Source organism: Falco peregrinus, chromosome 8 (assembly GCF_023634155.1).
Source record: "Falco peregrinus isolate bFalPer1 chromosome 8, bFalPer1.pri, whole genome shotgun sequence".
Taxonomy (NCBI): Eukaryota; Metazoa; Chordata; class Aves; order Falconiformes; family Falconidae; genus Falco; species Falco peregrinus.
In genome coordinates, this window is record NC_073728.1 from 52,918,986 (window position 1) to 52,946,563 (window position 27,578).

The 27,578-nt window shown below is 43.2% G+C and overlaps 1 protein-coding gene and 1 long non-coding RNA gene across 2 annotated transcripts; one reads left to right on the forward strand and one right to left on the reverse strand.

Annotated features, from left to right (window-relative positions):
• CCNJL (cyclin J like) lies at nucleotides 1–24,589 on the forward strand. Its single transcript, XM_013294653.3, has 5 exons — nucleotides 1–473; nucleotides 11,466–11,676; nucleotides 21,803–22,102; nucleotides 22,929–23,088; nucleotides 24,142–24,589. The coding sequence occupies exons 1-5, from the start codon at nucleotides 396–398 to the stop codon at nucleotides 24,587–24,589; spliced, it is 1,197 nt and encodes a 398-aa protein (XP_013150107.3). The 5' UTR covers nucleotides 1–395.
• Nucleotides 23,145–27,025, reverse strand: LOC129785055 (uncharacterized). The gene is made up of 2 exons (XR_008748533.1): nucleotides 26,724–27,025; nucleotides 23,145–25,062 (listed from the first exon to the last, which is right to left on the reverse strand). It is a non-coding gene; the product is annotated as an uncharacterized LOC129785055 (long non-coding RNA).
• Nucleotides 27,026–27,578: the final 553 nt, after the last annotated feature.

A 27,578-nucleotide genomic window follows, 5' to 3' on the forward strand; every position in this document is an offset into this window, starting at 1 on the left:
GGGCGCTGCGCGCACAGGTGCTGCCGGAGCGCTGGGGCACGGCGGGGAAGGAAAAATGCCCCTGCCCGCGGCAGCCGGCTGTTAATTAGCGCCAATTAAGGGCGGAGGGGGGGCAGCAGCGCTCCACCTCCCCCTCCCCCCCGCCAGCTGCGGGGCTCGGCCCGGGCCGCCCGCCGAGGCTGGCGCTGCCGCCGGCCTCCCGAGGGCTGCCCCCGCCGCCGGCCCCGGCCTGCAGCGCCTTCGGGGCGGGGGGGGCGGCCGATAAATCACGACGTTACGGGGCGGCCGGTGCCGGGGGGGCGGCCAGCGGAAGCTGCCGCGGGCTGCCCGCGACTTGTCCGGTCCCTTCTCCCTCCAGCGGCGCGGCCCCGTCTCTCCTGCAGACCTTTGTCTGGATGGGAAGGGCAAGGATGGAGCAGCAGTGGTGGAAGGGGGAGCTGGCCGCGGACATCCACCAGACCCTGAGGACGAAGGTTGGGTCCCACCTTGTTCCTTTCCCCCTTCCCCTGCGGGGCTCGGGGCGCTGCCCGGCGGGGGTCGCCTCGAAGGAGCAGGGTCACCCCGGGCGCCTGCTTGCCCGCTGCTTCATGACCGCGACCTGTTGAAGCCAGCCCTGGGCAAGCTGCTGGCCACAACTACCTGCCCGCGGCTTCCCAGCAGCGGTGACCGGGCCGGGGGGCCGTGACTCGCTGCGTTCAGCGCCGTGAGGATGCTGATGCTGACCCGCGAACAGCGGGCTGGAGGAACCGCAGAAGCAGCGTCGCAGCTTTTTCCGACAGATAAACGCTGACATTCGAGTCAAGGGGAGGGGGCCGTTCGCTGGCCGGCTGTAGAGGCGCTGGGGGATGCGCAGACACGGCTTGCCGTGGCTTTTCTCGAGGCGGGTGCAGCGTTTGCACCTGGGTGGGCGCCGCAGGGCAGGGCCGGCCGAGCGGGGCAGCCGGTGCCTGCGGGTGCGCGGCCGCAGGCGCTCGGGGCTCCCCGGTCCCTGCCCCTGTCCCTACCCGGCCGTGGGGGGCTCCACACGCCCTCAGCTGGGGAGGGGAGGGGGCCTGCCCCCCAGCAAACACTGGCTGCCTGCACCCACACGGCTTCTGAGTCACTCGGGTCAAGGCGAGGTGGGATCTTTGCAGATCCCGTTCCCCGTGTGTGCCCGCTGAGCACACAGCGGTGCCGGTGGGCTGGTACCAGCTGCTTCGCTCTCCTGCCCTCCAGCTGAGGCAGGTTTTCAGGCCCGGGAGGGGGAGGGGCAGGGAGTAACTGCGAATCTCATTGACAGGGTTTTACAAGGTGGGGGGAAGCTTCCATCGTTTATTTATTCTTGTTTCCCTGTACCCGCTACCTTTTAATCAGCTGTTTTTCTTCAGCCTGCTTTCTGGAAGCATCTGACAGCTCTAGAGTGCTAAAACTCCTGCTCAGTGTATGGATGCTGACCTGGGCCTGCTGAAATTACAGTAATTGTTGGAATTCAAAGAGCCTGCAAAGAGGGAGAAGGGTCTCTGGGCTGCTCTGCTTTTTCTGCTCTGAGCAAGGTCTACAAATCTTTCTGCTTAGACAATTTTAATCTTCATTCCACCCACCTTGTAAGGCTGACTTTTCTTTTTGGAGGCAGTGCTACATGAGAATCCTGAGCGCAAGTACATCAAGCAAAAATAATCGCAGCCCCTAAAACTTCTTTGGTTCACTTTCTGTGATTTTTTTTTTTTTTTCTCCCAGATAATATTTTGCAGAAACACCTCTCAAATATATCACCAAGGTTTGCTTTTTTGGTGTCTGAAGTGTCAGAATTTACCGTAAAACATTGTGGAACTCCTCAAAAGGATCCTTCAGCAAAGTTTGGGAATCTAAGTAATTTTAAGGTACTGAAGTCAGTTTTGTGGGTGTGGACCAGTTTTAGGGATGCCTGTGGCTGTTGCATAGAATAAAATATGCTTCAATAGTGGCATCACCACTAGAGTACCAGTATGTTATTAGTGTATTAGTGTGTTCATACTGGAATACAGAAAATTCAGGCAGTGGTACCCTCAAGCCTAAATGACTTCTCTGGTTTAAGACATTTGCTGAGGAGTCCTAGTCTGGAACAGCGTGTGTCCCTGGTCTTGGGTGAGAATAAACAGGTCTTAGTTTTAGCATGTGAAACTGGCAGGAAGATTGCTTAAAGCTGCTTGTCGAGGAGGTTGAAAATGCATGTTGGAGGTTGAAATGCATGTTGCAGGCTATCCCACTTTTTTTTGAAGAATGCGCTTAAAGTCTGGGTTTAAGGTAAGAAATAACATGTCCTTTTTAAAGAACATAAATCTTATCTTAAAACAACTGAAGGATCATTTGAAACACTTCCCCCTCACACACACACCCCTCACCCCCCCAATAATGTAGACACACAAATGTATGGCTACTGTGAAACAACCCAGATTTTGTGTTAACAACTGGAAAAAATGTCATGCCATCCCATCCCTCTCATGCTCCCAATTGGGTCTGAGAGTTCTTAACCTCGTTGAAAGTCGGTGTCCTTTGTGACAGATGTTGTGTGCTGTATCTGATGGGTATGTTCTGCATGAGAGCAGATACTGAATGCACTGGTATACCTGGCTTCTAATTCAGAGAGGGCTGAAAGATGCTGTGAGGCTTTTGACTTCCCAAAGGCTCTAGCTCAATGTGGAGGAAATTAATAGCCCCTGAATTGTCCGGCTCGTAAAGTATCTGTGCTGTGATTATTGGGATGTAGTGCTCAGCTTAGCAGGGCTGTATTGTGTTAGTTATTGAGTGTGCTGACCTAGTGGAGCAAAACGCTGAAATTCCAAAAGTGCTACACATGTCCTTAGACTTGAAATGGAAGGTTAAAAGTGTTCCCTGGCTTAAGCCAGAACGTTTAAACCTGTTGCAAGACTGAGCTGGGAAGGAAAACAAAAATTTGAGCATTCATGTGCTAGAAAAGCCTAACACACGCTAAGCCAACAAAGGTGCTGGGTGTGTGTGCGTTTTCTGGTGCTTGAGCTACTTCTACAGTGGCCCTACGTTACTGGCAGTGCCGGGCTTCAAGGCAAAAATCAGAGACCTCTGAATGGAAATGGGATTGCTGCAACATCTGCACGGAACTCTTCTGTCTGCTTCAGTAGCCCCGAATACTCCACAAGTGTGTAGCGCTGAGCAGCATGTCAGTGTTGGTTTTTTTCCCTTGCTTGTTGTTTAAAGTTGAGGAAATACTCTACTCTAGAAAGCAGCCTGAGTGTCCCAGAAATAAGTGATGACTGCTATTCCTCCCCCAGTTTTGTGCTTATGTAGGGCTGTTTTCTTCCAGGATATGTTCATTTCCTGCTATTAATGAGAATTACTATATCTGCCTGCATTTCCCTTACCTATCTCTTGCATAGCTTCTCAGAGCAGGGCCAAATTTTACAGAACTTGTTGCTTGAGAATTTAGAAGGTTAATAATTGTAACTTGATCTTTCTAAAGGCAGTCCCTGTTATTGTCTGCAGTTACTTTCAGCCATGTGAGGAGAGCTGATCCTCTTTCTGCTGAAAGCAAACAGTCCTTTGCTGTTAAGCGGTAAAAAAATCCGAGTGATTTCCTCTAGGTGAAGGCTGCTCCACACCCGTCTCCCACCAACTCTTGGCTTAAAGATCTTAATGAGGAAATGCTGTTAACCACCACGATGTGTTTCATTATATTTTGATGTGCAATGCCTCCCTTGGCTGGGTCCATGGTGTCAGTTCGAACTGTGGTCTCTGAAGCAGGAGTGTGATCCGTACAGGGTTTGTTGTGAGGGGGCCTCTTCTTCGCTGGTCTCTGGGTACTGTCACCATAAATGTGTTTCTTGCAGTCTTAAGGCATCCTGTTAGAAGTAGTGCAGGATCCTGTTATTAACTTAATTCAGTAAGAACTTTGGTAAAAACATCACCTCTTCTTCTTCTCCCTGCACCCAGTCTATGTCCCTCTCTCTTCTGCAGTTGTGCCAAAGCATCTGTTTTACTTGACCCATTGGCAGCGTGAAGGTCTTGATGTACCAGGTCCTGTTTTATCTTTTAGCCTGCAAGTCCACCCTTGTCATTGTTATTTTAAAAAGCGGTCATCCCTTCAAAGTTTAATTAATTAAATGGTAAGTTTGATACATTCAGATCTGCCTGGCACAGCCTGAAATGCAGATTGGCACAGACTAGACAGTTACACTGAGCAGAGGGAAAGTGGTGGGGCATTGCAGCAGTGCATCTCCCGGGGTTTTAAAACAAAATCTAGATGAGAACTTCAGGGGTCCGACATACCTGTGGACATGCAAAAGGTTTTGTGCTGTTTTCCATTTCATTTAACAGACAGGATAAAACATTAACCTCTCATTCTGATGCACCTTCCCAGTTTGAATCAGCTGTAAAAGAAAGTAGGTTTAACAGGCATTGAGGTGTATTAATATCAGGTTTTTAATCCAAGACTGGCAGCCCAGCAACAAAAGCATAATCTGTTCACTTAATAGAAAACACATAAAAAACCCGCTAGCTTTTGAAAATCAGCAACAATAGCATTACTGGTTGCTAGCTGTAATTTGCTTATGTTATAGATGGCAGCATTGCGTGAAGCTGAAAGGAGCAGGTGTCCTAATAAAGTCCGTGGTTATTCATGATCTCTCTTCTTTTTTCGTTAAAGTTGGGACTTCAGTTTTCACACGTTTTCTCTGATCCTTCTCAGATTAGCTGCTGAAGTTCAAAATACTTTGAAGTGTTTAAGAAGGACTTTATGAAATGCTTGATAAAATACCACAGTGGAACATGCGAAGTAGTAGATTTTCAAGCACAATACTGGTTCAACTCTCCTGCAGCTTTTGAATGCCTGGGACTGTTGTGGGGATGCAGAAGGGTGGAGTGGATTCAAGCACAAAAAGCTTTTACGTAGAGTTGCAATACTGTCTGGGTCTGCCACAGGTTTCTTGTGTGACTTCTCAGTAGGTGCCTGAAGCTTAATTTGTCTATGCAAAATTCAGATCGCGGGAACGGAGTCTGCGTTTACCTGTAGGTATTTTGAAAGGCAGAAGCGGGTGATATGGGGTGATGCTTGAAGAGCACAGAATGCAGTCAGAGATGGCCTTTAATCTAGGTAAAGGGAGGAAAACTACCGAAGGCTCTTTGAAAGAGAAAGTGAAACCAACCCAGTGTCAGCCAGAGTCACTGAGCAGGTTGGAACCTGAGGTTCTGTTTGTGGCCGGAGACTGGGCCCTTTGCAGAAGATGCTGTTCCTTTTGAGTGTGCAGGAACAGTGGTAACGCAGAAGAAAATCGGAAATTATGCTGTTTCATTCGCACGTCAGTGGAATGCATTGTAGATCAGTAAGGGTAGCTGCTGGCAGTGCTATCTAGGCGGTGTAATGAGTGTGTTTAGGCTCTGGTTCTGTCTACCTGATTGGTCACCGTTAAATGAGGGGGAAAATAAGGGCTATATGGCCCTTCCTTATTAGAAACTCACTGGCTTTTAAATTTTCACTGGAAATAGAGAGGTACTGTCTGAAATCCTTTTTGAAGCACGCTTCCGTCAGGTTTGTGTCTTTACTCCTATGCACTGAATCCAGACGCTGTGCAAGACTGGCACTTCTCCTGAAAGCTGGTTAAGGCTGGTCTGAAACAGCTGAAGGTTGCTGAAATAACGGGAAACGCTGTCACTTTCAGGACTCTCAGAGATTCAGTTATGGCAGGGCTGAAGAGGAGTAATAGGTCACGCAGAGAATCCTGGACTGTCCCTTGCTGCTCTGTCTTCGAACAGGTGGAGTCCTGGGTCTCTCTGTCTTACAAGACAGCGGGGCTGGTGCTTGCACAGCAAACCGAGCGGGGCTGTTTCAGAGAATTGCACTGTGGGTTTCTGCTGGGTGAGGAAACACATCCTGCTGGCCCTACCCGAAGTGCACTGCCCTGCCGGTTATCTTTGCCCTTCCCTTTGAGTTTGCCTGGCCAGCTTTAAGATTAGTAAAAGCTAAATGCATCAGCTGTGCTCTGCTGTCAGGCTGCTGCCAAACATGCTAACTCTTCAGCTTCCTGACCAAACTGCAGGCAGCTGCCAAAGCACAGAAAGACTTACCAGCAAGTTTCATCCAAGTGATTTTGTTACTGGTAGGCACAGTGCCGCAGTCTGTGCAGGGGCAGGAGGATTGTTTCTCTGAGCGAGAGAGAGTAGTGTGGCAATAGTAGCAAAATTAAATTGGTAGCGTGCTACCTAGTCTACTGCAAAGAAGCATGCACAGTGCTCTGCATTTTCAAGCTCCTATAAAAAAATAGTGTAGTCTAAATTTTTCTTCTTATATCATCTTGCCCGCATAAATAATGCGTCATAGAGGCGTTAGCTTTTAGTGGTTTCTCATGTGGGGTGCAATAATTCTCTCAGAGATCAATTTGGCACCTTTCTTCTGCAGCTGGAAAACTGTTTGATTAGAACACAAAACAGGAAGGAGTTTGTCTCTTTCAAAGAACAACTGTTAATGGGCTGCTAGATAAGCTTTCCCTTTATTTTTCACCTACTGGCATTTCTTTTTCCTGTTCTAATGCTAACAACTTTGCAGTATCTGTTATTCTTACTGTAGGAATTCATAAGAATCTGGTGGAGGTCACGTATGTGCTATTTTTCTGGAACACACAATGCGCAGAGCACTAAATGATTGTCCAAGTTAGCTTTTTACTAGTTTTATGACTTAAATACTTAGTAGCCTTCCCTCCCAGGTGTTGATTTTTTGTTGGTTTGTTTTGTTGTTTTGGTTTTTTTGTTTGGGTTTTTTTTGTGGGTTTTTTTTGTGTTTTTTTTTTTTTAATTTATATTTGAGTGCCTTATATTGACACACACAAGTGGTATCTTGAGTTTCTGTACTTTTCCTCTGGATTAATAAAGATCATGCAGAACTTGCTGAAACTTGTTATACTTCACTGGTTATCTTTGTTTATCAGCTGGAACCTTTTTTCAGATTTTGGGTTAGGATCAGTGGTGAACATCTGTGGGCTGTGGTGGCAGGGGCCATACACTGGATTCTGTTTACATATCCAGAAACAGATAATAAGATTAAAAAAGAATAATAATGAGAGAAGTATGAAGTTCATAGTAGTTAATGAAGCCTGTGTGTGTGTAGAGGAGTATTGCAACAGCTGTTTCTAGATGAATAGGCTTTACTGTTACTGAGTAGCTCTGGTTTAGGTGGGTTTTTTTGCTACAAAATGAGAAGGTAATTTACCTGGCTGCCCGCAGGGGATGCAGCTCTCTGGAGATGCCCGTGAGCAGCAGCTGGGTAGCTGGCAGCTGAGGCAGCTGGTGCTGGGAGGCAGGAGGGCAGTAAAAAACACCGAAGCTGTTGCAGGGAGTGAGGAGATGCTGTGTGTTTGACCTGTGGCACAGAACGGATCCTGACTGCCTGCGCCAAGCGCTTAGACATGGTAGAAAACCAGATTCCGTTAACACCTCCCTGAGTTTCAGAACCCAAGACATATTTGTTTCAGCCTTTCATTTTCTTTGTCAAAAAGCCTGTGAGTTGTACTAAAATACCTTGATGAATTCCACTTTTGTGCTAAGAACTGATCATTATAGTGTGACTGATTACCATAATGTCACATCACTTGCTAACTAACTTTTTTCTTGTGGCTGCTTGTCAGTTCGTTACTGGCTTTCTATCAGTGGAAGAACAGGTTTACTGAAAATAAATTGGACAGAAAAAATGTACGCATGGAATTTCTTGCCATGTTGAATGGCAGACCATTTGATATGGTACTGTGATGTAGGTGAGTGCTGGGTAGACTGGCCTGGACCAGCTGCTCCTGCTTTAAGGGAGCTGGAGGAAATAATCCTGTTTGCTCCCTCTCCACTTCAATCGCTGTTGGGTTGATTTAGTTCAAATGGCCGGGGAAAGCCTAACCTTCATGTGGCTGCTCAGAAGCTTTAGTTTAAGTCTTGTTGCCTAGCGTCTCCTTTGGGAGATGGATGCTGAAGTGCGTTTGCTCAGCCCAGTTAGGAAGCCACCCCAGCATCGTGTCTCTTGAGCTCAGGTGATGAACTCCGGCTGGAGCGGGCAGGTGAGCTGTGCTGTCTGCGGGGAATGCCTGATGTCTGGAGCCTGGCTGACTTTCAGATGAGATTGCTGAGGAAGATTTGTCTTTAACACCACTTAAAAGTGTTTACACCGACTCACTCCTTTTGGAAGGTCAGGTCTTGCAGCTGGTAGGAGGTGGCAGCTTAAAATAAGTCTTCACCCTTTAACACTGACTCTCCGCCCAAGTCTTACTTTCCAGGTTTTGAGATGAAGTGGTGATCCCTTTAAATGCTGTGCTCTGACTTTCTGGAGGCTTTTTGTGGAGAGACACTGATCAATAAGTAGAGCAAAGCTTGTTAAGTAATTTCCAAGACACCTGCGAGTCTCCTCTGTGCTGCCTTTTAGCGTAAAAATGTGGCAATTGCTCAGCAGCCCAAAGCCAAGTCCTTGAAGGAGATAAAGATGAACAGGTCAAAGATAAGCAGAAGCAGCATATGAAAGGGCGATTCCAGCAGGCAGCAGGACTCCCCCTTTCTAATCTGTTGCTTTACTGAAAATAGAGGGAAAAAATTAAGCAATGGAAAGGATTCATTTTATTCTTGCTCCCTGAAAGTTGAGGTTTTTTCCATAGAGTTGTATTTGCTGATCCTGCATCCCTATTCCCAAAGCAGCAAAGGCATTTTTTGAATTCAAAGGAATTTTTTTTTTCCCCTTTGATGAATTTATGCTAAAGACCCCAGTGGGGGGCTGATGGAAAGGGGTGCATACCCACAGAGGTGAGGATAAGCGTAAGCCTGCCATTCAGCTCTGGCATTGTTAGGCTATGTACTACTTGCTTTCCTCTACAAGAAAATCTCATTTAAGACTGATCTGTCGGTGTAAAAGCATTGAACTGCTTACTAGCTGCTTCATGCTAGGTGGTGCAGGGCAAGGCTCTTGCCTATACACAGGTAATTACCCTCGATCAATTAATGCCTAGGAACTTGATCTTGTAAGAAACTACTGTACGTGGCTCTGTTCCTCCTAATATTAATCCTGAAGCTGAACCCTGCCTGTGCTGTCAGGTCTTGTTATACAAAGCCCACGTGGGGCTTTTGGTGAGCAAAATGGGAGTGCCTTTCACTTATACCCTTTACTAGTAACCGATTTAGGGCAGAAGGGGAGTAAAAATAAAAAAGCAGATGTCATATGGGGGGTAAATGTCTCTGTTAAACCAGTAGCAGAATAATCCTATTGGTTTAAATCCAGCGCTTTGCCTGGCCTTTGAATTTTCTAGTGCAATGGGCTTAGTAGGGGTTGTTCTGGCTTCCGAGTGTCTGAGGTTTGGGTGCAAATCTCTGGATCTCTGCTTTCATTCTGAGCCTGTCCTACTCACCCAGTGAACTGTAATGTTTAGACAGATCAGATTTTTTGACGAGGTGTGTAACTGGAGTTACTGTTCATTTCTTGCATTTGGTGTTATGGTCTAAAAAGCAAGCTTCACATTAAATATGTATGCTGACCCTGGAGTATAGAGTATGATTTTGCTGGGAGACTTAGCTGTAGAAGCAGGATGGCCATTTCAAAAATTAAAATTCGAAGCTCCTACCAGTCACCTAGAAGAACAAAGTATTTTGGAGGTAGAATTGCCGTCTGATCTTCTGATAGCTTGGACTGTGTATAGACATTAAAAAAAAAAAGGGGGGGGCAGTTATTTTAACTGATGTAAGCACTGAGCTTGCAACTGTTCCTGTCAGAACGTTCATGTTATGGCTATGCCATGAATTCCTGCTCTGAACCTGGGTATGTCACTCGTACTGATGGATTGAAATCTCCGTACATAAGGCAATTGAAAAACCAAATTTATGGGCTTTTTCTGGGTATAAAACAATGGGGGGCAACATGTTCCATTCTTTTCCTCCTTTATAAATTGTTACGGGTCGGCGATTTCTTTATAATCCGCCAGCAAAGGCTGTCCCAGGTTTCAAAGGGCTGTTTGCCCGTCCGCAGCGTGTGTCTGTTCGGTCGGGAATGCTGTTTTCCAGTGACTCTCTTTGAGCAGGCTGGGAAGGAACCACCCGTACCTGCGGCCAGCTGGCCGGCTTTGCGCGCCGCTTCTCCTCTGCGACCTCCCTGGCTTCCACTGCTGTGCGCCCCTCGGAGCCTGGTTGTGCAGCTATTTTTTTCCCGATAAGTTGAACCTCCTCAAGGAATGTCTCCTTCCAGGGGATGAAAGGAGCGTGGGCAGCCGTGATGCTGGCTGTGCGAGGTGGTGCCTCCTACTTCTGTAAATGGGGGAGCCAGTGCAGCTATGTTCACAGAACACTTTTTTTTTTCTTTTTTTTTTTTTTTAAGTCCTGATTTATTTAGTAGAATTAATTGCTATGCACTGCTTTGTATTCCACTATAAAACACATCTATCTCGCAGCATTGCACTACTTCTAATTTATTTTCAAATATATGTAAACCAAAAATTACTTATTCCCTTGATGAATTACTGAGAGCTATACCTTGCTGAAAGAGCCTTTTTCTAATCCGTGCCTATCAACGTGTGTTCAGCCCATTCGAACTCAAGTCTGGCCATGGTAACTGCATTAGTATATGACAGTGTCTAAAGTCAGAAAGTGTCAACTTTTAAGTGGCATTAGCTTGTTGCAGGTATTCCTGGGGGTCTTCACTCCTTCCCTTAACCCGCTTTTTGCAAAGCGGCTAGCAACTGGTGAGTAAAAACCCTTGCAGGTGAAGATCTAGCATAGGTAAATCACAAACTTGTATAATTCTCCCTTTAAAATGAAAACCCATATATTAAATTTGAAATACAGTCTGTCAGTTCAGTAACTAGCTTTTATAATACTGTAATAGGTTACTACAGAAAATACTGGAATTTGTTATAATTATAAAAGTAATCATTCTCCCACATTGGGTTTTTTTCTTTTGTTAATGTCTGCTTTTGTTTCTTGCTGCAGTCATGCACCATGTGATTTCTTTTTTTTTAAAAAAAAGTTAGATAAATGTTATTTATTCTGAAGATATGCATGTTTTTTGGCACAGGATGTCATAACTTGGGCAACTGAGAAGAGGCAGTGTCAGAGAAACGTTTCTTACCTATGACACTCTATTGAAGCCATACTTAACAGTCCAAATTGGGTGAACAAAATGTAAAAAAATCCTTCAAGAATAATTTTTATGGCCAAGAAGTTTGGTGTTTTGTAGAAAGTGACAGAGGTTGGTCCTGGGTTAAACTGTAATTTACAGTGTTTGACCACGTGTTTCATGCTTGTAAGGAAAGCGTGTGGATGGCCGAAGTCCCAGAGGGGAACTGACTGTCAACACACGCAGTAATCCAGCCCCGATTTCTGTGTCACTCTGTGCTGTGGCTGCTGAGCATTTGCCATGGCGGGTGGCAGGTGTTGGTTTGGGATTCCAGATGCTGAAATGGTATTTGTCTCAGTAACTCTTTTTTTCCTACCCCTTTTTTTCCTCTCTCCCCGCCCCCGGCCCCTAGGAGCTGAAGTTGCCCATGTATAAGGCTCATTCACCGCAGATTGGGATGCGCCGATACTTCGTTGATCTCTTGACAGTCCTCTGCAACCGCTGCGATCTCTGCCCTACCACCCGTCATCTCGCTGTCTATCTGCTGGACCTCTTTATGGACCACTATGACATCACTGTCAAGCAACTGCACATCATTTCATTTGCCTGTCTTCTCCTAGCAAGTAAGTTGGCTGCTGTCTATTAAGGCTTTTTCTTCTGGAGCAGATGGTTGTTTTCCTTATATATCATGTGCTGCTTTCTCTGTGTTAACAGCTTCCACCCACCTAGGGTAAAGCCTAATGAAGTCCAAGGCAAGGCATAAAGCAGTCTGTTAATGAACTCTGCTCAGCTTCATGTGTTCATGCGCAGAGGAAGTTTTGGCAGCTGAAGGTGTCAGTGGAAAGGGACAATGTGTATCAGGGTGATGGAGTGGGAAGGAAGTGGCTGGACTGGGGGAGGTTAGTTCCAAGGAAGAGTTGGTAGTAGGGAATAACGTCTGTGAAACACGCAGCTTCTCCTGGAGAACCATCCTTGGACAATGTGTGCCTCTGCTATGATCACTGGGCATAATCAGTTCCTTGCAAATTGGAAGCTTCTTATGCAGGGGCCAAAGGAAAATTTGCTTCTGAGGCGTTTAGTGGATGTGTTGATGATGCTGGCATGCATATCGTTTGCTCTGGGCTTCTGTCAAGTAGCTAGGCATTGCTGTTAATGCTAAAGCTTCAGCACTGGCATCCATTTAGCAAATGATCTTGAATGTTTGTCATTAGTGCTTTCTTGAAATCTTCCCTGCAGCTAGTGCTGTGCAAGTGGAGGAAAGCAAGACTGGTGCCTCAAGGAACTGCCGTCTGTCCCTGTAGACTTATGGAGTCTGTAGGTTACAGAGAAACTATCCTGCCATGTGGGAGCCATGTAGAGCAATGCACTACTGTGGACAACAAAACTTATGCAAACTCTAGCACTGATGGCTGAAAAGTGCAAGTACTCATATTGGTTAAGATAAAAAAAATAATAAAATATGGAGAGCCAGAAGCTAGAAGGTAAATGAGGAAAGAAGGTGATACTCTATGTTTAGCCCTCAGGATAAGGGATGCTACTGCTTTTCCTTGCTCATTGTGGTCTGAAGAGCTTAAATTGAAGGGATAATGGTAAAATAATAAACCCCCCCCGTACATTTAATGTATTTAAGCATTGCTGTTCATCTGACTCTAGTGAAGATGGTTAATATATGTGGAGCAGTTACTGATTCGTGTTGCAGAAAAGGCCAATATTAAAATCTGAACAAAGAATGTACATGGCTGCTGTAGGTGCAGTCTCATGGCAGCCTCAGTGACTCTCACATGCTGTAGTTCTGCTGACCTGAACCTCTGACAAGCTCCTTCAGAGCAGCAGACTGGCAGAAAACCATCCCAGCTGAAGAACAGTTTTCTTTATTTACCAGAGAGTTTTTTTCCTGAGGAGCCAGAGAAGCTTTAGGCTGGTGCAATGGAGAGAAGAGGGGCTAGGGATGATTCGTAAATTGTTGTGAAACTGTACTCTTAATGTCAAACACATCAGACTGAATGAAATGCCATGTTCAGGTAGCCTGGAGGCTGACGCCTGCTCAGAGGTGTACTCCTTCAGCTTTCAGGCCATCTCTCTTTTTTGGGTAAACTCATAACTACAAAATGCCTTGCAGCATTGCTAGTTTTTTTGTGGATTTATTATTAAATATTTTCCCAGTGCGTGGATGAATATTACCTTCAGGAAAAGAGAAGATTTTCTTTACTTGAAGTTGACAGATTTATCTATGCTCCTACTCTGGTTTTCCCCAGCATAAAATTGATGCTTCAACAGTTCTCCTAATAACTTTTCATTTGGACTTAGAGGAAAAAATTATAGCTGGTTTACATTTCCAGTGCTACACAGACAGCGTGAAAATGATACCCTCAAGCCTTGTATGAATAATATGGCTTGCCAACTGTATCCTGGGCTGCAGCCAGCCATGTCCTGGGCCACATCGAAAGCAGCATGGCCAGCAGGGTGAGGGAGATGATTCTGCCCCTCTGCTCAGCTCTGGTGAGACCCCACCTGCAGTGCTGCATCCAGCTCTGGGGCCCCCAGCACAAGGACATGGACCTGTTGGCGCAAGTCCAGAGGAGGCCAGGAGGATGCTCAGAGGACCGGAGCACCTCTGCTGTGCAGACAGGCTGAGAGAGTTGGGGTTGTTCAGCCTGGAGAAGAGAAGGATCCAGGGAGACCTTACAGCGGCCTGCCAGTGCCTGAAGGGGCTACAAGGAAGCTGGAGCGGGGCTTTGTACAAGGGCCTGTAGGGACAGGACAAGGTGAATGGCTTTAAACTCAGAGGGTAGATTTAGGTTAGGTATTAAGAAATTCTTCTCTGTGAGGGTGGTGAGGCTGCCCAGAGCAGCTGTGGGTGCCCCATCCCTGGGATGCTCCAGGCCAGGCTGGACGGGGCTCTGAGTGACCTGCCCTGGTGGAAGGTGTCCCTGCCTGTGGCGGGGGGGTGGAACTGGATGGTTTTTAAGGTCCCTTCCAACCCAACCCATTCTATGGTTCTATGAACTGTCAGAGCTGGTATGCTGGGAAGACCTTGGCAGAGGCTTGCTACATGAGACTGGGAGAGCTGGACTGCTGACTTCTGTAGCTTCTAGGATTTAAAAAGAAGCAAAAAAGCTTTCAAGATTTTTATTATGTACATGACTGAAGTAAAATGCAACTTCAGTCCACTTCTCTGCAACTGAAGCAAAAGGAAGTTCACAAACTTCCCTATGATAAGACTGCAGGGAAATGTTTTTCAACTTCTGCCTATTTAAAAAAAAAAAGGCTATTTTCTTAAAAGAGCAAGCCTATATCTAGAGAGCTAGAGTGTGAAAATCTTTATAAATTAAGATTAAATCAATGCAGTAGCATGTATACATCCTGATCTGGGACGATACAATTTCTTACAGGAAGAGGAAAAGGTCTGTTATTGTCAAGGCAGCTTTCCTATCAACGTGTAGAAACCAAACATTGAAAGTTGAACCAAAGTAGCTTTGTGTGAAGTTAATGCCTAATTAACTTGTATAGCTAAGGCTTAAAATACTAGGGCTCAGTCTGGTGACTTTTAGGAGCATAGTAAGCTGTTTACTGTTTGGGCCATCTTAATGTGCAATAAGGATATCCTGTTCTGGGATGTATCGTTCTAAGTGATGTAAGTCAAATCAGGAAAAGCCACTTTACAGTAAGTGGGAATTCCTGTGTTTAGTTTGTTACCTTCAAAATTATGTGAAATGGAAGAAATCTTGTACTATGATATTTTTTTTTTTAAATGTCTTGTAGTAAAATATTCTGAGTAAGCCAGAAGTATCGACCCAATGTCACCTTAAAAGTTCTCACTGTAGCAAAGAATAAAACCAGTCCCTTGCCTGTTACTTCAAATGCAGTAATAGGAACTTCCCGCAAAGCATTGCCATAGGAAGTTGCGTAGTTTTTCACCAGAGGATTGCAGCAAAAGTGCTCTTCAGGCTGTGTTGCAAGACACTTTTCAAAAAATTGTATACCTTTACTGTAGGGAGAAAAAAAGCTAGTCTTTTTTTTAAATAGCTGTGGTGTTTTCATGGTATCAAGATGAATGTTTAAAGCAGACTGTCTTTGTTATTGTTATAAATTGATATAATATATATAAAATATACATTATTATATAAGTATTTGGGGAAACTTTAGATTTTCTTCCTGATTGCTTCCTTAGAAAAGAGTAAGAGATCAAGGGTAGTGTGCAGACCACAAGCAAGATGAGGTGTAGTTAGAGGCAAGATTACTTATTCCCAGTAATTACTGTAAGGGGGTTGGAGGTGGGAGGGGCATAATAGAGAAGGTTTTCAACACTAACTTCTGAAATAGAAGCAACAAACTTCTAAGCTAAATACAAGTTGAGCACAATTTTCGAAGCTCAGATAAATTGTTGTAAACTTGTGTTTAGCTGTAAAGTTTGTTGCTTCTCTCTCCAATGTAAAGAATCTCAAAAACTTGTTTTTCCTTCCCCCCCCCTCCCCTTTCCATCCCAATGCCATCATGTATTTTCACTAGCGTAGGACAGCAGTGCTTTCATGATGGGAATGTAGCGTTTTGCTGTGTGTCCTTTAGTTAGCTGGAGCTAATTTCTCTTACTGTATTCTAGAGATGCATTTTGACCGGCTCATGGGTTTCCCCAGATAGGGAAACTGGGTGATGATAGTGCTTCCCACTTTGGTGATAATTGTGGAAGAGATGAGGGAGTGAGACCATAATACTGTGCCAAACAAATCACGCTAGCAGCCAAGTAACATCCAGCCTGGGCTTGCCGCAGCTGGGAGGAATGTGGGTGTGTGTCCCTGGAATCATCCAGTTGTTCGCTAGCCGGGCGACGTATGTCTTTTTGCAGTGTACGTACAGTGTGATAACTGGAGAAAGCTCTGGAAATTCCTGCCAGATAGTTTTAGCTCCTCAGAACAGCTATAAAAGGTTTGATTTACTAATGTCGTCAGTGTTATTATTTCCTCTGAATCAGTTCTGAAGAAGAATGGTAAAAATTGTTCACAGTAATCTAGGGGTGAACTGAAAGCTGTTGGGGGAGGGAAGGAAAAGTTGCTGGAAAAACAGATGTCACACAGGAATGTAGTTAGTCTGTCATACTTGCACTAAGGGAAACTTTATGAGCTAAATCAGAATCATAAACTAAATGTGTTTTTGCAATACAGAAAGACGAGGTCCACGTGGATGTTTTGGCTAGGTACACAATCAGAAGACAGAGGACCTCCTTTTGAGGTCCAGCTGTAGTAATATAAGAGGTTCCTGCTGCTGCAAGATCGTTAGTGAAGTCCAGTGGTTTTAATTGCTCAAGACAATCCATCTGTCCCTTGCTTGAAGGAAATTAGTGTTGCTCAGGTGGACTGCTGTGAGGTCAGGGAGATGCTGGCTTTTGGTGAGAAGTAATGCTGGGCAACTGGGACCGGTGGTCTTCAGGCAAGGCAGCTGGCTCTAGGGCAGGACAGTGACCAGCACACGTGCACAGGAGCCAGCGCGGCTGTCTCTGCACCAGGCATGGTGTTGCTCACTTTGCAAACAGGTAAGCGACTGAAAACATCACTGCTTCCCTTTTCCCTGCCAAAGCACCCCAGTGCATCGAGTCAGCTCCTGGTGTTTCTTCAGACAGAATGAGCTGGCTGATGCTTTCAGTAAGTGGACTGATCTAATTTAACTGACATGGGGTCTGAAGGGAGCTGAGGAACTTTCAGGTCTCCTCCCCGGCAGCTGAGCAGGCAGCCCCTTGTAGAGCAGCGCTGTTGAGCAGCAGCAGGTTGTAAAGTTCTAAACTGCATCTTCATTGGGCAATTTATTATGGAAAATGACTGTGATATTTTAAGGTGCTGTAGCCCTAAGTGCTCTGTTAGAAAAAAGGGATTGTGTAAAGATATCCCATCTGCTGTGGTGCTACTTGGCTCAAATTGCCTGCAGAAAGCTGTGCAAACCAGCTGCTCCAAAGTAGATCAGATGCACTGACACAATCATTTGGATGGTCCAGCTGCAGGAGCAGTGAACTGGGGAGAGAGCAAGTACCTGGGCAGTCCGTCCTCAGCTGCTGCAGCTATTTCTTCTGTGAGTTTTGTAACTGCAGTATGCAGAGACCGTAACATTACGGTGTATCAGTGTAGTTAAAGTAATGCAGCTTTTGCTTGTTGCTGTAAAATCCCAGCTGGGTCTTAAAAGCTGTTTCTTTCGTCCCTGAAGAGCTAACCTTCTTCAGTAGCAGGTGCTTCAGTACCTGATAAAACCAACATCTCTTTCAGCCGTTCAGTGGCATTGAATGTTCCAGCAATTCAAGTTCTTATGGACTCTCTTCCTCAAGAGAATTCTGCTGCTATGGAGACATGATAACAGTTTTTAAATTTGAGTATTGTTTCAAGCAAAGCTAGCTCAGTGTTCAGCACATCCAGTGCTGGGTTACTTCACAGAGTACTTGAGTACTTCTTGTGGTTTTCCTGGCTTTATTTTGTCCAGCTCCTTAATCTGCCAGTGGATTCTCAGCAGCTGCGTTAACTCACGACAACAGAAGAAATCGGAGCAAGAAAAGATGTCTGTCCTAAATGGGCTGAGTTTAGGGCATGGGTAATCCTTTATCACCTGATTCCCCACTGACTATCTGGAGTCGTCATCAGAGATCAGGCAGCTTGTCTATCGGACTGTGCTTTGCGATCCATTCTCCATTTATAGTCCCACCTTGGTGAGCAGGTAACTGTTCTGACAAAGACAGCTGAGTTACTTATTTTCAATAAAGGATACTAGTGGGTGGCAGTCCAGGATATAATTTGTGCAAAACTGAAGTCTGTAGTCCTAAATTTGTTGTTGTTGTTATTTCCCTGTTGCTGTACACGTACAGAGTATTTTCTTTAGTAATTGAACTTTACTGCAGTAAGGCATTAAAAACTCAGGTGCCTTGACCTGAGTGGTTTGCATGTATTGTACAGACAGATGAAGGACCCTGCAGAAAGAGGAATGAAGCAGGCTATCTCTGAAATAGCCTGTCTCGTTCTTGCCTCGCTTGGAGGACAGTTAGAAGCTGTGCTTGTATCTGAGGGTGGCATGGGAGAGAGTCTCAGAAGTTTGTTGTACCACCTTCTGCAACAACATAGGAATAAAGAAAAGTGGTCCTTCAGCTGTGTAAGCGGCCATAGGTCTTTTCTTTATGCTGGACTAGATGGGATTGACTGGTTTATCCTTCTTTTGGGTTGATTTTATAGGACAGAAAGTACTTACACTTAATGACTCTTTAAACTGGCAGTCCTTTTTGTTACTCGGTCTTCTTAAGGACTCTGAAAATGTAATAAAACAAATTGCCTGCATGTCCTGCTTTTGTTTTGCTACCCGTGCAAAACCCCAGGAAGATCATCTCCCCAGGTACCAGCAATGTCCGAACCGCATGCTGGGCTAGGTGTCTGTACCAGCTCCTGCCTCCTGCAGCGGGTGAGTCAGTTCTTCAGGGTACGTTTGACAGCAGTGATGCTTCCCTGAGACCCTGAGTGATTTTTTCCTAGTGAAAAGCTGGCATGGATCCATAAGCTGTTTTGATAATGTGACAAATGTACTAATGAAATATACTCTTTATAACTTAAGTCTGTTCCCCTTGACAACAGGACTTTGGCTTTCATTCATCAAAACAGAAGTGTGAATGAGTAACATAAACAGCAGTCGCTTTTTCTTTCTTGCAGGAGCATCTAACTAGAATTTGGAGTGGGGCAGAACGTGATCTAAAGTAACTTGGAAAAATCTTTGCATCATTAAATACAGTAATACTACACACTCTTAAAAATGTCCCATGCTGCCTCTATTTAGATTTAACAAAAAGGTTGGTCACCAATGTGAACCTACGTTACATACTCATTTTATTCATCCTGTTGATCTATTAAGCTGCAGCAGGCTTCATTGTATAACAGATTTGCAGCATCCATATACTTCCTAAATTAAGCACTGATTTAAAGGCTTATGATTCTGTTACCTCAAAAGAAAACTATTTTTGAGAGCAATAGTGACAACTAAATAGTTTTATCAGTAACTGGAGCCCAAAACACAACAGCAAACTTAATTTGAAGTGTCTACAGTGGCATTTCAAAAGTATGCAAATTACTTGTACGCAATTCTCACGAACTTCAAACTACAGACTCGAGGTGATAATTTATTTTTCTTTCCAGAGCACAATGTTGATTAAACCAGCCAGTGTTACTTGTTTGGCCACTACTTGACTTGCAACTGTCTTGTCTGATTTTTTTAAATACTCTTGCAGTAATTTTATCGGAGGTCCTGGTCATCTTAGCCTAAATATGTTGTGCGTAAACTCTTAGTTTCTGGTGTAAATGAAGGAACAAAAATAAGAATAGTATATCCTGGTATCTTTAAACTAGAGAAATCGGGGAACTGGAAAAGGGCACGCTATATTTTAAAGCCATCTTAAGCTTGTTCTTTCCCAGCTTGTCTCTGATCTCTTTGCTCTGATGGAATGAACTATTGCTGTCGTCTTCAGATTTCAATTTAAAAATAGGTAGGAAGTGCTTGGTAAACTTGAAGCAAAATGTTTAGGTCAAGGTGGAATTGGGAAAGAAAATGTGATCAAGTTGCTTGCATAGGGCTTTGGAAAGTAGCTTATGTTCAAATTTTACAGTTTATTTGAAGCAAAACTTCTGAGTTGATTACTCTCCCCCATTCTCAACTCAGTTTTGGAGCCTTTCTTCAATTTATTTAGCTACATTTATACTCAGTGTCTCCAATCTGCTGCAGTGGCTGCTCTTATCTAACATTGAAGCTAGGAATTAGTGTGTTGAGAAACAGAATGGGGAAAATCTTAAATGACTAGTTACCTAAATAGCTAAATCTAGCTGTTGTCAATTATTTTTAACTTTAAAAGAAAATCGAAGTTCTTGATCAAGTCAAATAGCTTTGCCCTATGCTGGTATAACATCTTCCTATCCACTGCTCTGCTGATAGTCTGCTTTCCAGAGGGAAGGAAGAAGGAACTAGAACTTATGGAAGCCAGAATGACAGATCTCATCCTTAGTTTCCTAAGCAGAATGCAGTGCATGCAGTGGTTTTTCCTCCTTCTGCTAGCATACTCCTTAAATTTCTCTATCAGGCTGTGATGTCACCTTGTGAGGAAAAAACCCAAAGGGTTAACTTCTCTCAAATTTCATTTTCTTTAAAAAGTTCTAAATTCAGATGACAAGGAGATTCATGAACATGTATACAGACTCCTGAATTTTAAGGGTTTTTTTTGCTGACAGCATGCCCACAGTCCTTTTCCATTCTACTTCATATGATGGGCAAATTTTGTTTTTTATTGTTATGCTCTTTTATGGTGGGTGGCAGCTATATTACACTTTCAATGCATTTCATATCCATGATAGCTAAACAGGCTCAAAGATGGAAAATCCATTTTTAAATGTGTTAAAAAGACATTTTAAAAAGACAAGCTGCTAATCGTACAGAAAATTGTCAGTTTTTTAATACACTAGAGACACTCTGGATGGAATTACTATCCTAAATGGATAGCAAGATCTTAATTGCTTTTAAAATAATTTTCTAGGGCAATACTCATTCTAACTGTTTTTAGATTTGACGAGAATACTCTGAAGCCATATGACATGCTAGTATCTTGTCAGCTGGTCTGTGTTGGTACAGGAGGACTCTTACAGAAGAAAGGGAAGGACAATGGATGCAAGAATCAATTGTGGATTATATGCCTTCAAGAACAAAGGAAGAATAACTACAGAGTACTTTTAAGTAGCTATGGGTTTGGATTTTGCAGCAGGGGTGTTCTTTAAGCTGTACTGGAAACTTATTACTGGTGAATGTTTGTTGCTGGCTCTTGAACAAGGAGTGGCTCGTAGATAGGTCATTTTTGGCTTTGTAAAGCAAAAGTGTGAATTTGAGAAGACTTCATTGCTTTCTTAAGTTTGCAGCAAAGTAAAGCTGTTGCTTTATTTCCAAGAGATCTAATCCTGGGAATCAAATCTGATATTATGAAAGAAGAGTGAATAAAGTGAGATTCTGTTTTTCTGTAAAAAAAAAAAAATGACAGCATTTTGTAGTTCCTGGTGAAAACTGAGTCATTCTAGAGACTACTGCTGTTTCAGTAGGCTGGTAAATACAATTTAGAAAAAGGTGCAGCTTTGCCTAGCTATCTTGACTCTGAAAATGTATGCTCTCTCCTAACCCCATAGGAATTATTTATGTTAATCACTTGGTTACACTGTACTTCTCCTAGCCTTTCGGTGACCTTAGCTAATGAGGCCCTCCAAGACAGGAAGGAACAAAGAGAAATTCTGAAGCAGCAAGGGCAAAGGTGATGTTGCCCAAGGGTTTTCAATGTCTTCCTTTTTGTAGCACGTGCATTTAGCTTCCATACCCAAAGGAGCTTTTCCCCCCTCAATATTAGATCTTCTTTTGCCGTATTTTCCCCATACTGCTTGCTTGCTTCGCACTTGACTGAATGCCCTTCAGCAAACTGCTTCCAGTTACTGTCAGAAAAACTATCTGTAATCCTAATGAGTTTATAATCTTGGCTTTGGCATCAATACTATAGAAACAATTAAAAACAAAGTAACAAAACCATAAAAGGGATACAGGAATATGTTGACCAGTCTGTTGGCTTCTTTCCTACTTAAGTCACTGTCCTTTCCCATCCTTCTTTAAAAAACACCTTTTATCATTAGACTTTCTGGGTTTGGGAGAGCTCTTTGTTGGCTTTCGGGCACTCAATCATGATGATAAATCTTACCTGAAAACTGTCTCTTCTGGCAGGTAAATTTGAAGAAAAAGAAGACAAAGTTCCAAAGTTGGAGTACTTGAATAACCTGGCATGCATGTGCAATGTGAATGTGGTATTGAACAAGAAAGATTTGCTTAGAATGGAAATGCTGCTTTTGGAAAACTTCAACTGGAACCTCTACCTGCCAACACCAGCACACTACATTGACTACTACCTCCATGTGTCCACCTGTGAGAATGACCTTCACAATGGCTGGCCAATCACCTCGCTGGCAAAAATCCAAGATTTTCTGGAGAAATATGCATATTATTTCCTTGATTTCTCAGTGCAAGGTAAGAGGCTTAGCTTTATGCTAGAAAGACCTTCCATTTGGCAAAAGACAAAAACCTGAGAGACAAGGGTTTTAAAACTTCTCATAATATGGATTGCACAAAATTATCTGTGCAGAAAGGTTTCTCTTTGCAGTTATTTCAGGTGGCAAGTGGTACCGTGTCCCTTCCTTGCACGTAAGCCTCTTGCCTCTTTTCAGAAATCTCTAGATAACATCAATTTTTTCCTTCAGCTTAGCACACTAATTGGTGAGACTGTCAGAAGTGGAGTCTTAGTTTTTGATCTGCCTCAGAGTATGAAGTACTGTCAGTTGCAGACATAGTATTATGCACTTCAGTGTATGAATCTTAACGGCATTTTTTAGAGAGTCCTGTGCTGCAAGGCATGACATATTTAGAATGATGGGGCTTTTAATGATTTGGTTTGCAGCATTGCTTCCAGTATCTGCCCATGTGCGAGGCAGCGAACTGCAGCATCCTCATAAGCTGGATTCAGCACTAATGTAAATATGTGTGTGATTGTCAATACCAAACTTTGGTTCAGTTGAGACCAGTCTACAAATTTTAGCATAGCTTATTTCATGGCTTGTTCTGAAATGAAAGAAACTACAGTGAAGTTTTCATAGTAGTTATGAAGAAATAGTACAGAGATCTTCAGGAAAGCTTCATCCAGTTCTGAGAGACTTTTTCTGCTCATGAGTTAATACTCTGAGATATGTGGAACGAAGCTGTGATTTAATTTTGTCCTGTTTTGCCATGTACGCACATAATAGGCTTACTGCAGTGATTAGTAACAGTATAATTCTCGCTTTTGTTTTTTCTTCTGTAGATCACACTTTCCTCCATTTTCGGCCATCTCTGATTGCTGCAGCTTGCGTGTGTGCCTCACGTATCTGTATGCAGATTTCTCCTGCCTGGACAACACAGCTTGAATTGCTAACATGTTATTCCTGGGAACATCTTGCCCAATGCATAGAAATGATGCTTATGTAAGATCAGAAGAAAAGAAACCTGTTTGTGCTCTTAAGAAGATGTTAATACTCTGTTTTGGTTTGGTTTTTAATTTATTTCATTTTTTTAAGTCATTGTTTAGCTAGAATTAATATACATTGGTATTCTCTATCTTCAGTTCGGGGAGAGAAATAAAAGGGAAAAAACCCAGGTCCCTTTACTAAATACTGTATTTTAACAATATTTGCAATGCAGAATGGAGTGCACAGTTTGGTGTTCGTTGTGTTTTCTTGTACTGCTTGTCTATGTGACTGGATAGAAGCTTTTACAGAGGGCTGATGAAAGCTTTTTTCCCCCTTTGTTTTCTCATTGTACCTGCAATATATTTGCTGCAGACACACCAGTGTCTAACATCAAGAATACTGTAGGGAGCCGTTTCAGAACTGTTCTTTGTTTTTTCTCCACTAAATGGTATGATTGTGATGCATCAATACTGGTCTGGTATCTGAGCACATACAGTCTTAATAGAAAATAAAAAAAAGTTTAATAGAATGATTTAGGTTGGGAGTGATGGTGGACCTTCTGAGTTCCTCCTTAAAGCAGGGCCAACTGCAGTTAAATTGGACTGGCTGGGGTGTTATCTAGGCAAGTTTTGACTATCTCCAAGGACAGAGACTTCCCAACCCTCCAGGGCAACTTGTTCCAGTGCTTCATCATTCTCGTGATAATCAAAAGTGTGAAAATATTTCTTCTTAATACCTAACAGGAACTTGCCTTGTTCCCTTATAGCTACACACTTTGATACTCTGCAAATACTTACAAAGGCATTTTGAAATTGTGTATTGTGGACTTAAGGTTCCAAGATAACCAGTCCATCAGTAACAACACACTTGTGATGTAAAATGATCCATAAACCTAATGTGTGAATATTGTGGCAGGATAATTAGAATTAATGGTGAAAGCAGATGAGGATTACTACATCGAGCTAGGGCCAAAAAGCTGATGATGTAGCCTGACTGGTGAAATTTTGGGATATATGCAACCTCTGTGAACTTTTCTCTTTGATAAATCTTACTTATAATTTGTTTCAGATATTATGAGAATGACATCAAAGATGCCAGTAACAAAAAAAACCAAGTAACAACTCCACAGCAAGAGCAGGAAGCAGTGGGAAATCTGAGCAATCAAGCCACTACTCAAGTTCTCTTCCAGCAGGCGAGTTACTACTCCCTAGCCCAGCATTCAGCTACGCTTTCCCAGTTCCAGTCGCCAGTGCAAGACCTGTGCTCTGCTTACCGTGACTCCCTACAGCCCCACAGGCCCAGCAGCCTGCTTGCCCAGAGCGCCGAGGGCTCGCTGCACTCCTCCGCGGCTCTTCAGGCCAGCCTCCAGCCGTTCGCCCAGCCTCTGCCTGCCCCAGCGCCCATTGCCGTGCAGGTGGCGTTAGGAGCGGAGCCCAGGCACTGCATTTCCACAGTTTATGGCAGTAGTTACTTCAGTGGTCATCACTCACATGCAGCTGGGTGTTTTGATGGATAAATATTGACAGGAGAAGATGGTGATATGAACAGAAGTTGAAGAAGAAGCCCTGTGTGCGATACAAGATGTGTATCTGAATGAAAGCAGTGAAGAAACTGAATCCATACGACTCGTTTAGAGGACGTTGATCTGGATCTGCTGATCACTGGAACCTGGGTGTCCTTCTGCCAGGAGTTGTACGTTTGGCTCTTGGAGAGAGAGAGAAATAGAAATTAATATACGTCACTCAGTGTCACTCTGAGAGGCATCTGCGCAGAAACCCTGTGGAGCTTACTTCCTCCTAGTCTTCAGTTAGTTACTTGCCAGAGTTGGCTGAAAGCTTGTGTTGAGGAGTTACTTCAGGCTGGAGCATTTGTTGAACTTTTGGCCCAGCAGCAATGTACCTAGAGGATGTTGTTGGAAACATGGAGTGCTCTCCTCCTCTCCCAGTGATGTATCACTTAAACAGTGGCAGCTTATACTACTGAAAGCTTCTACTGAAATATATTGAAATTGGTATCAGTTAATGTAAACTTTGTTTATGCAGAAATGTATGTGTAGAACACTTTCCATCTTATTTGAGCAGAAGTCATAATTCAGGAGTAAGACTTCAGAATAAAAGGGGAAAAAAAAAAGAAAACTATCAAATTAAGACTTAAAATTCTCCTGGAATCCAAACATCATGCTGCTGAACAGAACATCATTCTACCTTCAAGTATTTTAGAAACAAAAACAAAACCTTAATCATCTCTTAAACCTTTAACATGCTGCTGCTTTTCAGACTGGAGATTGCTAGTAAAATTGTTCATGACCTTTATCAGGGATTTAACATTACTTGAAGAAATCCTTTTGGAAAAACTCTTGAAAGGTTCAGTGCCTTCAGTTATTTTATTTTTCAGGCTCAAAGACTTGTGGCAGTAGTTCAGGCTCAGAACAGAGGAAGCAGTGTTAATGGGGCAAAGATAGGGAACTGGTTAACTTTGCTGTGAAATTAGTGTGGTTGCAGTGCTAGACAATGCTGACTTAGTTTTTTAAACATCATCTCAGCATTCTCTTGGAAAACATAACTGGTAAATTGAAGATTATTTTGCTTCTTTGCAATGAGACACACACATACTGTCACATGTTCAAAGGTTTCTTTCTCAACTGATTCCAGGGATGATTGTTCAAAAAACTGTATAGGCTTTTTTTTTTTTTTTTTGTTAATGTAGATATTTACAAGAAATGGACTTCTGCAAATGTGAAACTTTAGTTTTGATATACGCCACCACTATTGTAAATTTATTTGAAGGCATACGCTTGGTTTGTCTTTTCTCTGAACGTTCTCAGGACAGCAATATGTAACAGAGTAACGTGCAATATGCTTTTACTGACTTGGGGCAAATTTTTCAAGTCATGTGTCACAGTGCTCTTTTAAATTATATTTTCAGAATTGTTTTTAAGGGTGTTTTAGGGTAGAGGGGGAAAAAACTAGCCTGTGTGCTAAGGCGTGTTTGCGTAACTCTCTTCTGACAACTTTTGGTATCAAGTTAATTTCTTCCATTCAGCAGGCTAGAGGAGTCTTCTTTCATTAAAAAAAATATGCAAACCTTAAATGAAGAGGCAGTACTCTTCAGAAATTTGTCTAGAAGTTTACAGAAATTAGTTCATCTTCTATTCTGTTGGCTTTGTATTTATATTAAAACTTTATTTTCAGAAGACTTCAGTGTATTTTTTCGTGTCATTCAACAGACATAAAAAACACGTGGCAGTATTGTTGTGTGGGTTTTTTTGTTTATGACTTATAATCTGCGTCATGTTCAGTGTTATACTTTGGACCGCCATCGTGCTCAGTTTTGAAAATACTGCCTAAGTTCCCAATGAAAGCTTCCAATAAACAAGGGTACTTCAGCTATGTGTGGTTTGGTTTTGTTTTTTTTTTTAATTAGTGGTTTCTCCTTAGCTTTTAAGAGCTAGCAAAGAATGTATGCCTATACCTTATAAATAGTTGATCTGAGCACTCCTAATATTTCACAGAACAGAAGAGTGGTAGGAAAGACCTTGCCAAATAATAAATTGTGAAGGATTAGGCAGATCAGGAATTCAGTCACTGCACAAGAAAGGCAGAAAATGTTCCAGCTTGCATGGCCAATGTGTCTTGGGGGTGCCGTCTTACCGGAGGAGGTTGAAAGGCTGAATAGGAGAATGCAGTTGTATGTTCAGTCTTTCTTCTGCAGATTGCATCTTCTAAGCAGGAATTGTCCATTGGCTTCTAGGTTCTGTTCTTGCCATTGTATCATGGGTGGAGCTGGGGCAGATTAAGTCCAACGGCAGACTCTGAAAGGGGAAAGACTTATGATTTGACTGACAGTTCTCTCTAGAATGTTTTAAATGTTAGTGGCAATTCCACATGTTTCATTTTTCGGTAAATACTTTTTTCGTGTCACTAATTGTTTTGTTTCTTTTGTGAAAACATACCTCCAGGAAAAGTGAACATAGAAGAGTTCAGCCAACCTAAAAATGCTTTTCTGAAGACTCTTCGCCACAACTTTTGGAGGGAGCTGCAGAGGTGCGTGTGAAGCTGAGTTAATTTTTAAACAAATGGAAGTAAAACTTCACACCTTGTGGTCTTTGATGCTGCCACTTGTAGCATAGTCATAGATCAGAATTTTTATATGCTGATTAACTCCTACTCTCCTGGCAGACTAGGAACAAAGAAAGGCTGCTGCAAAAGCAAATGCAGTGAAACGTGGCCAGGGGTATGGCACTAGTTATCTCCCTTACATGGGAGGATGTTGCAGATACAACCAAACAAATGAGAAAGCTAACAGTAAAATTAAACTCTATTAGTGAGTCCTGATAAGAGCTGCAACAGGGACACAGGCAGAAAGAAGTCTGCTAATATTGATCAGGCATCAAAGGTTAAAATGAACTTATTTTTTAAAAATCTTACAGTTGCAGCTTGCTGCTTTTTTAGACAGGAAAGGGAAGCTACCTACTGTGTCCCTATTTGTGAGAAAGCCACAACCCT

What these genes read in the sequence shown, in the direction of transcription:
- CCNJL (XM_013294653.3), top strand. Translation starts at nt 396, where the DNA reads ATGGGAAGGGCAAGGATGGAGCAGCAGTGGTGGAAGGGGGAGCTGGCC. An exon ending in TGCCTGTCTTCTCCTAGCAA is followed by an intron (nt 11,677 to 21,802) that starts GTAAGTTGGCTG and finishes CTCTTCTGGCAG; the next exon opens with GTAAATTTGAAGAAAAAGAA. An exon ending in CCTTGATTTCTCAGTGCAAG is followed by an intron (nt 22,103 to 22,928) that starts GTAAGAGGCTTA and finishes TTTCTTCTGTAG; the next exon opens with ATCACACTTTCCTCCATTTT.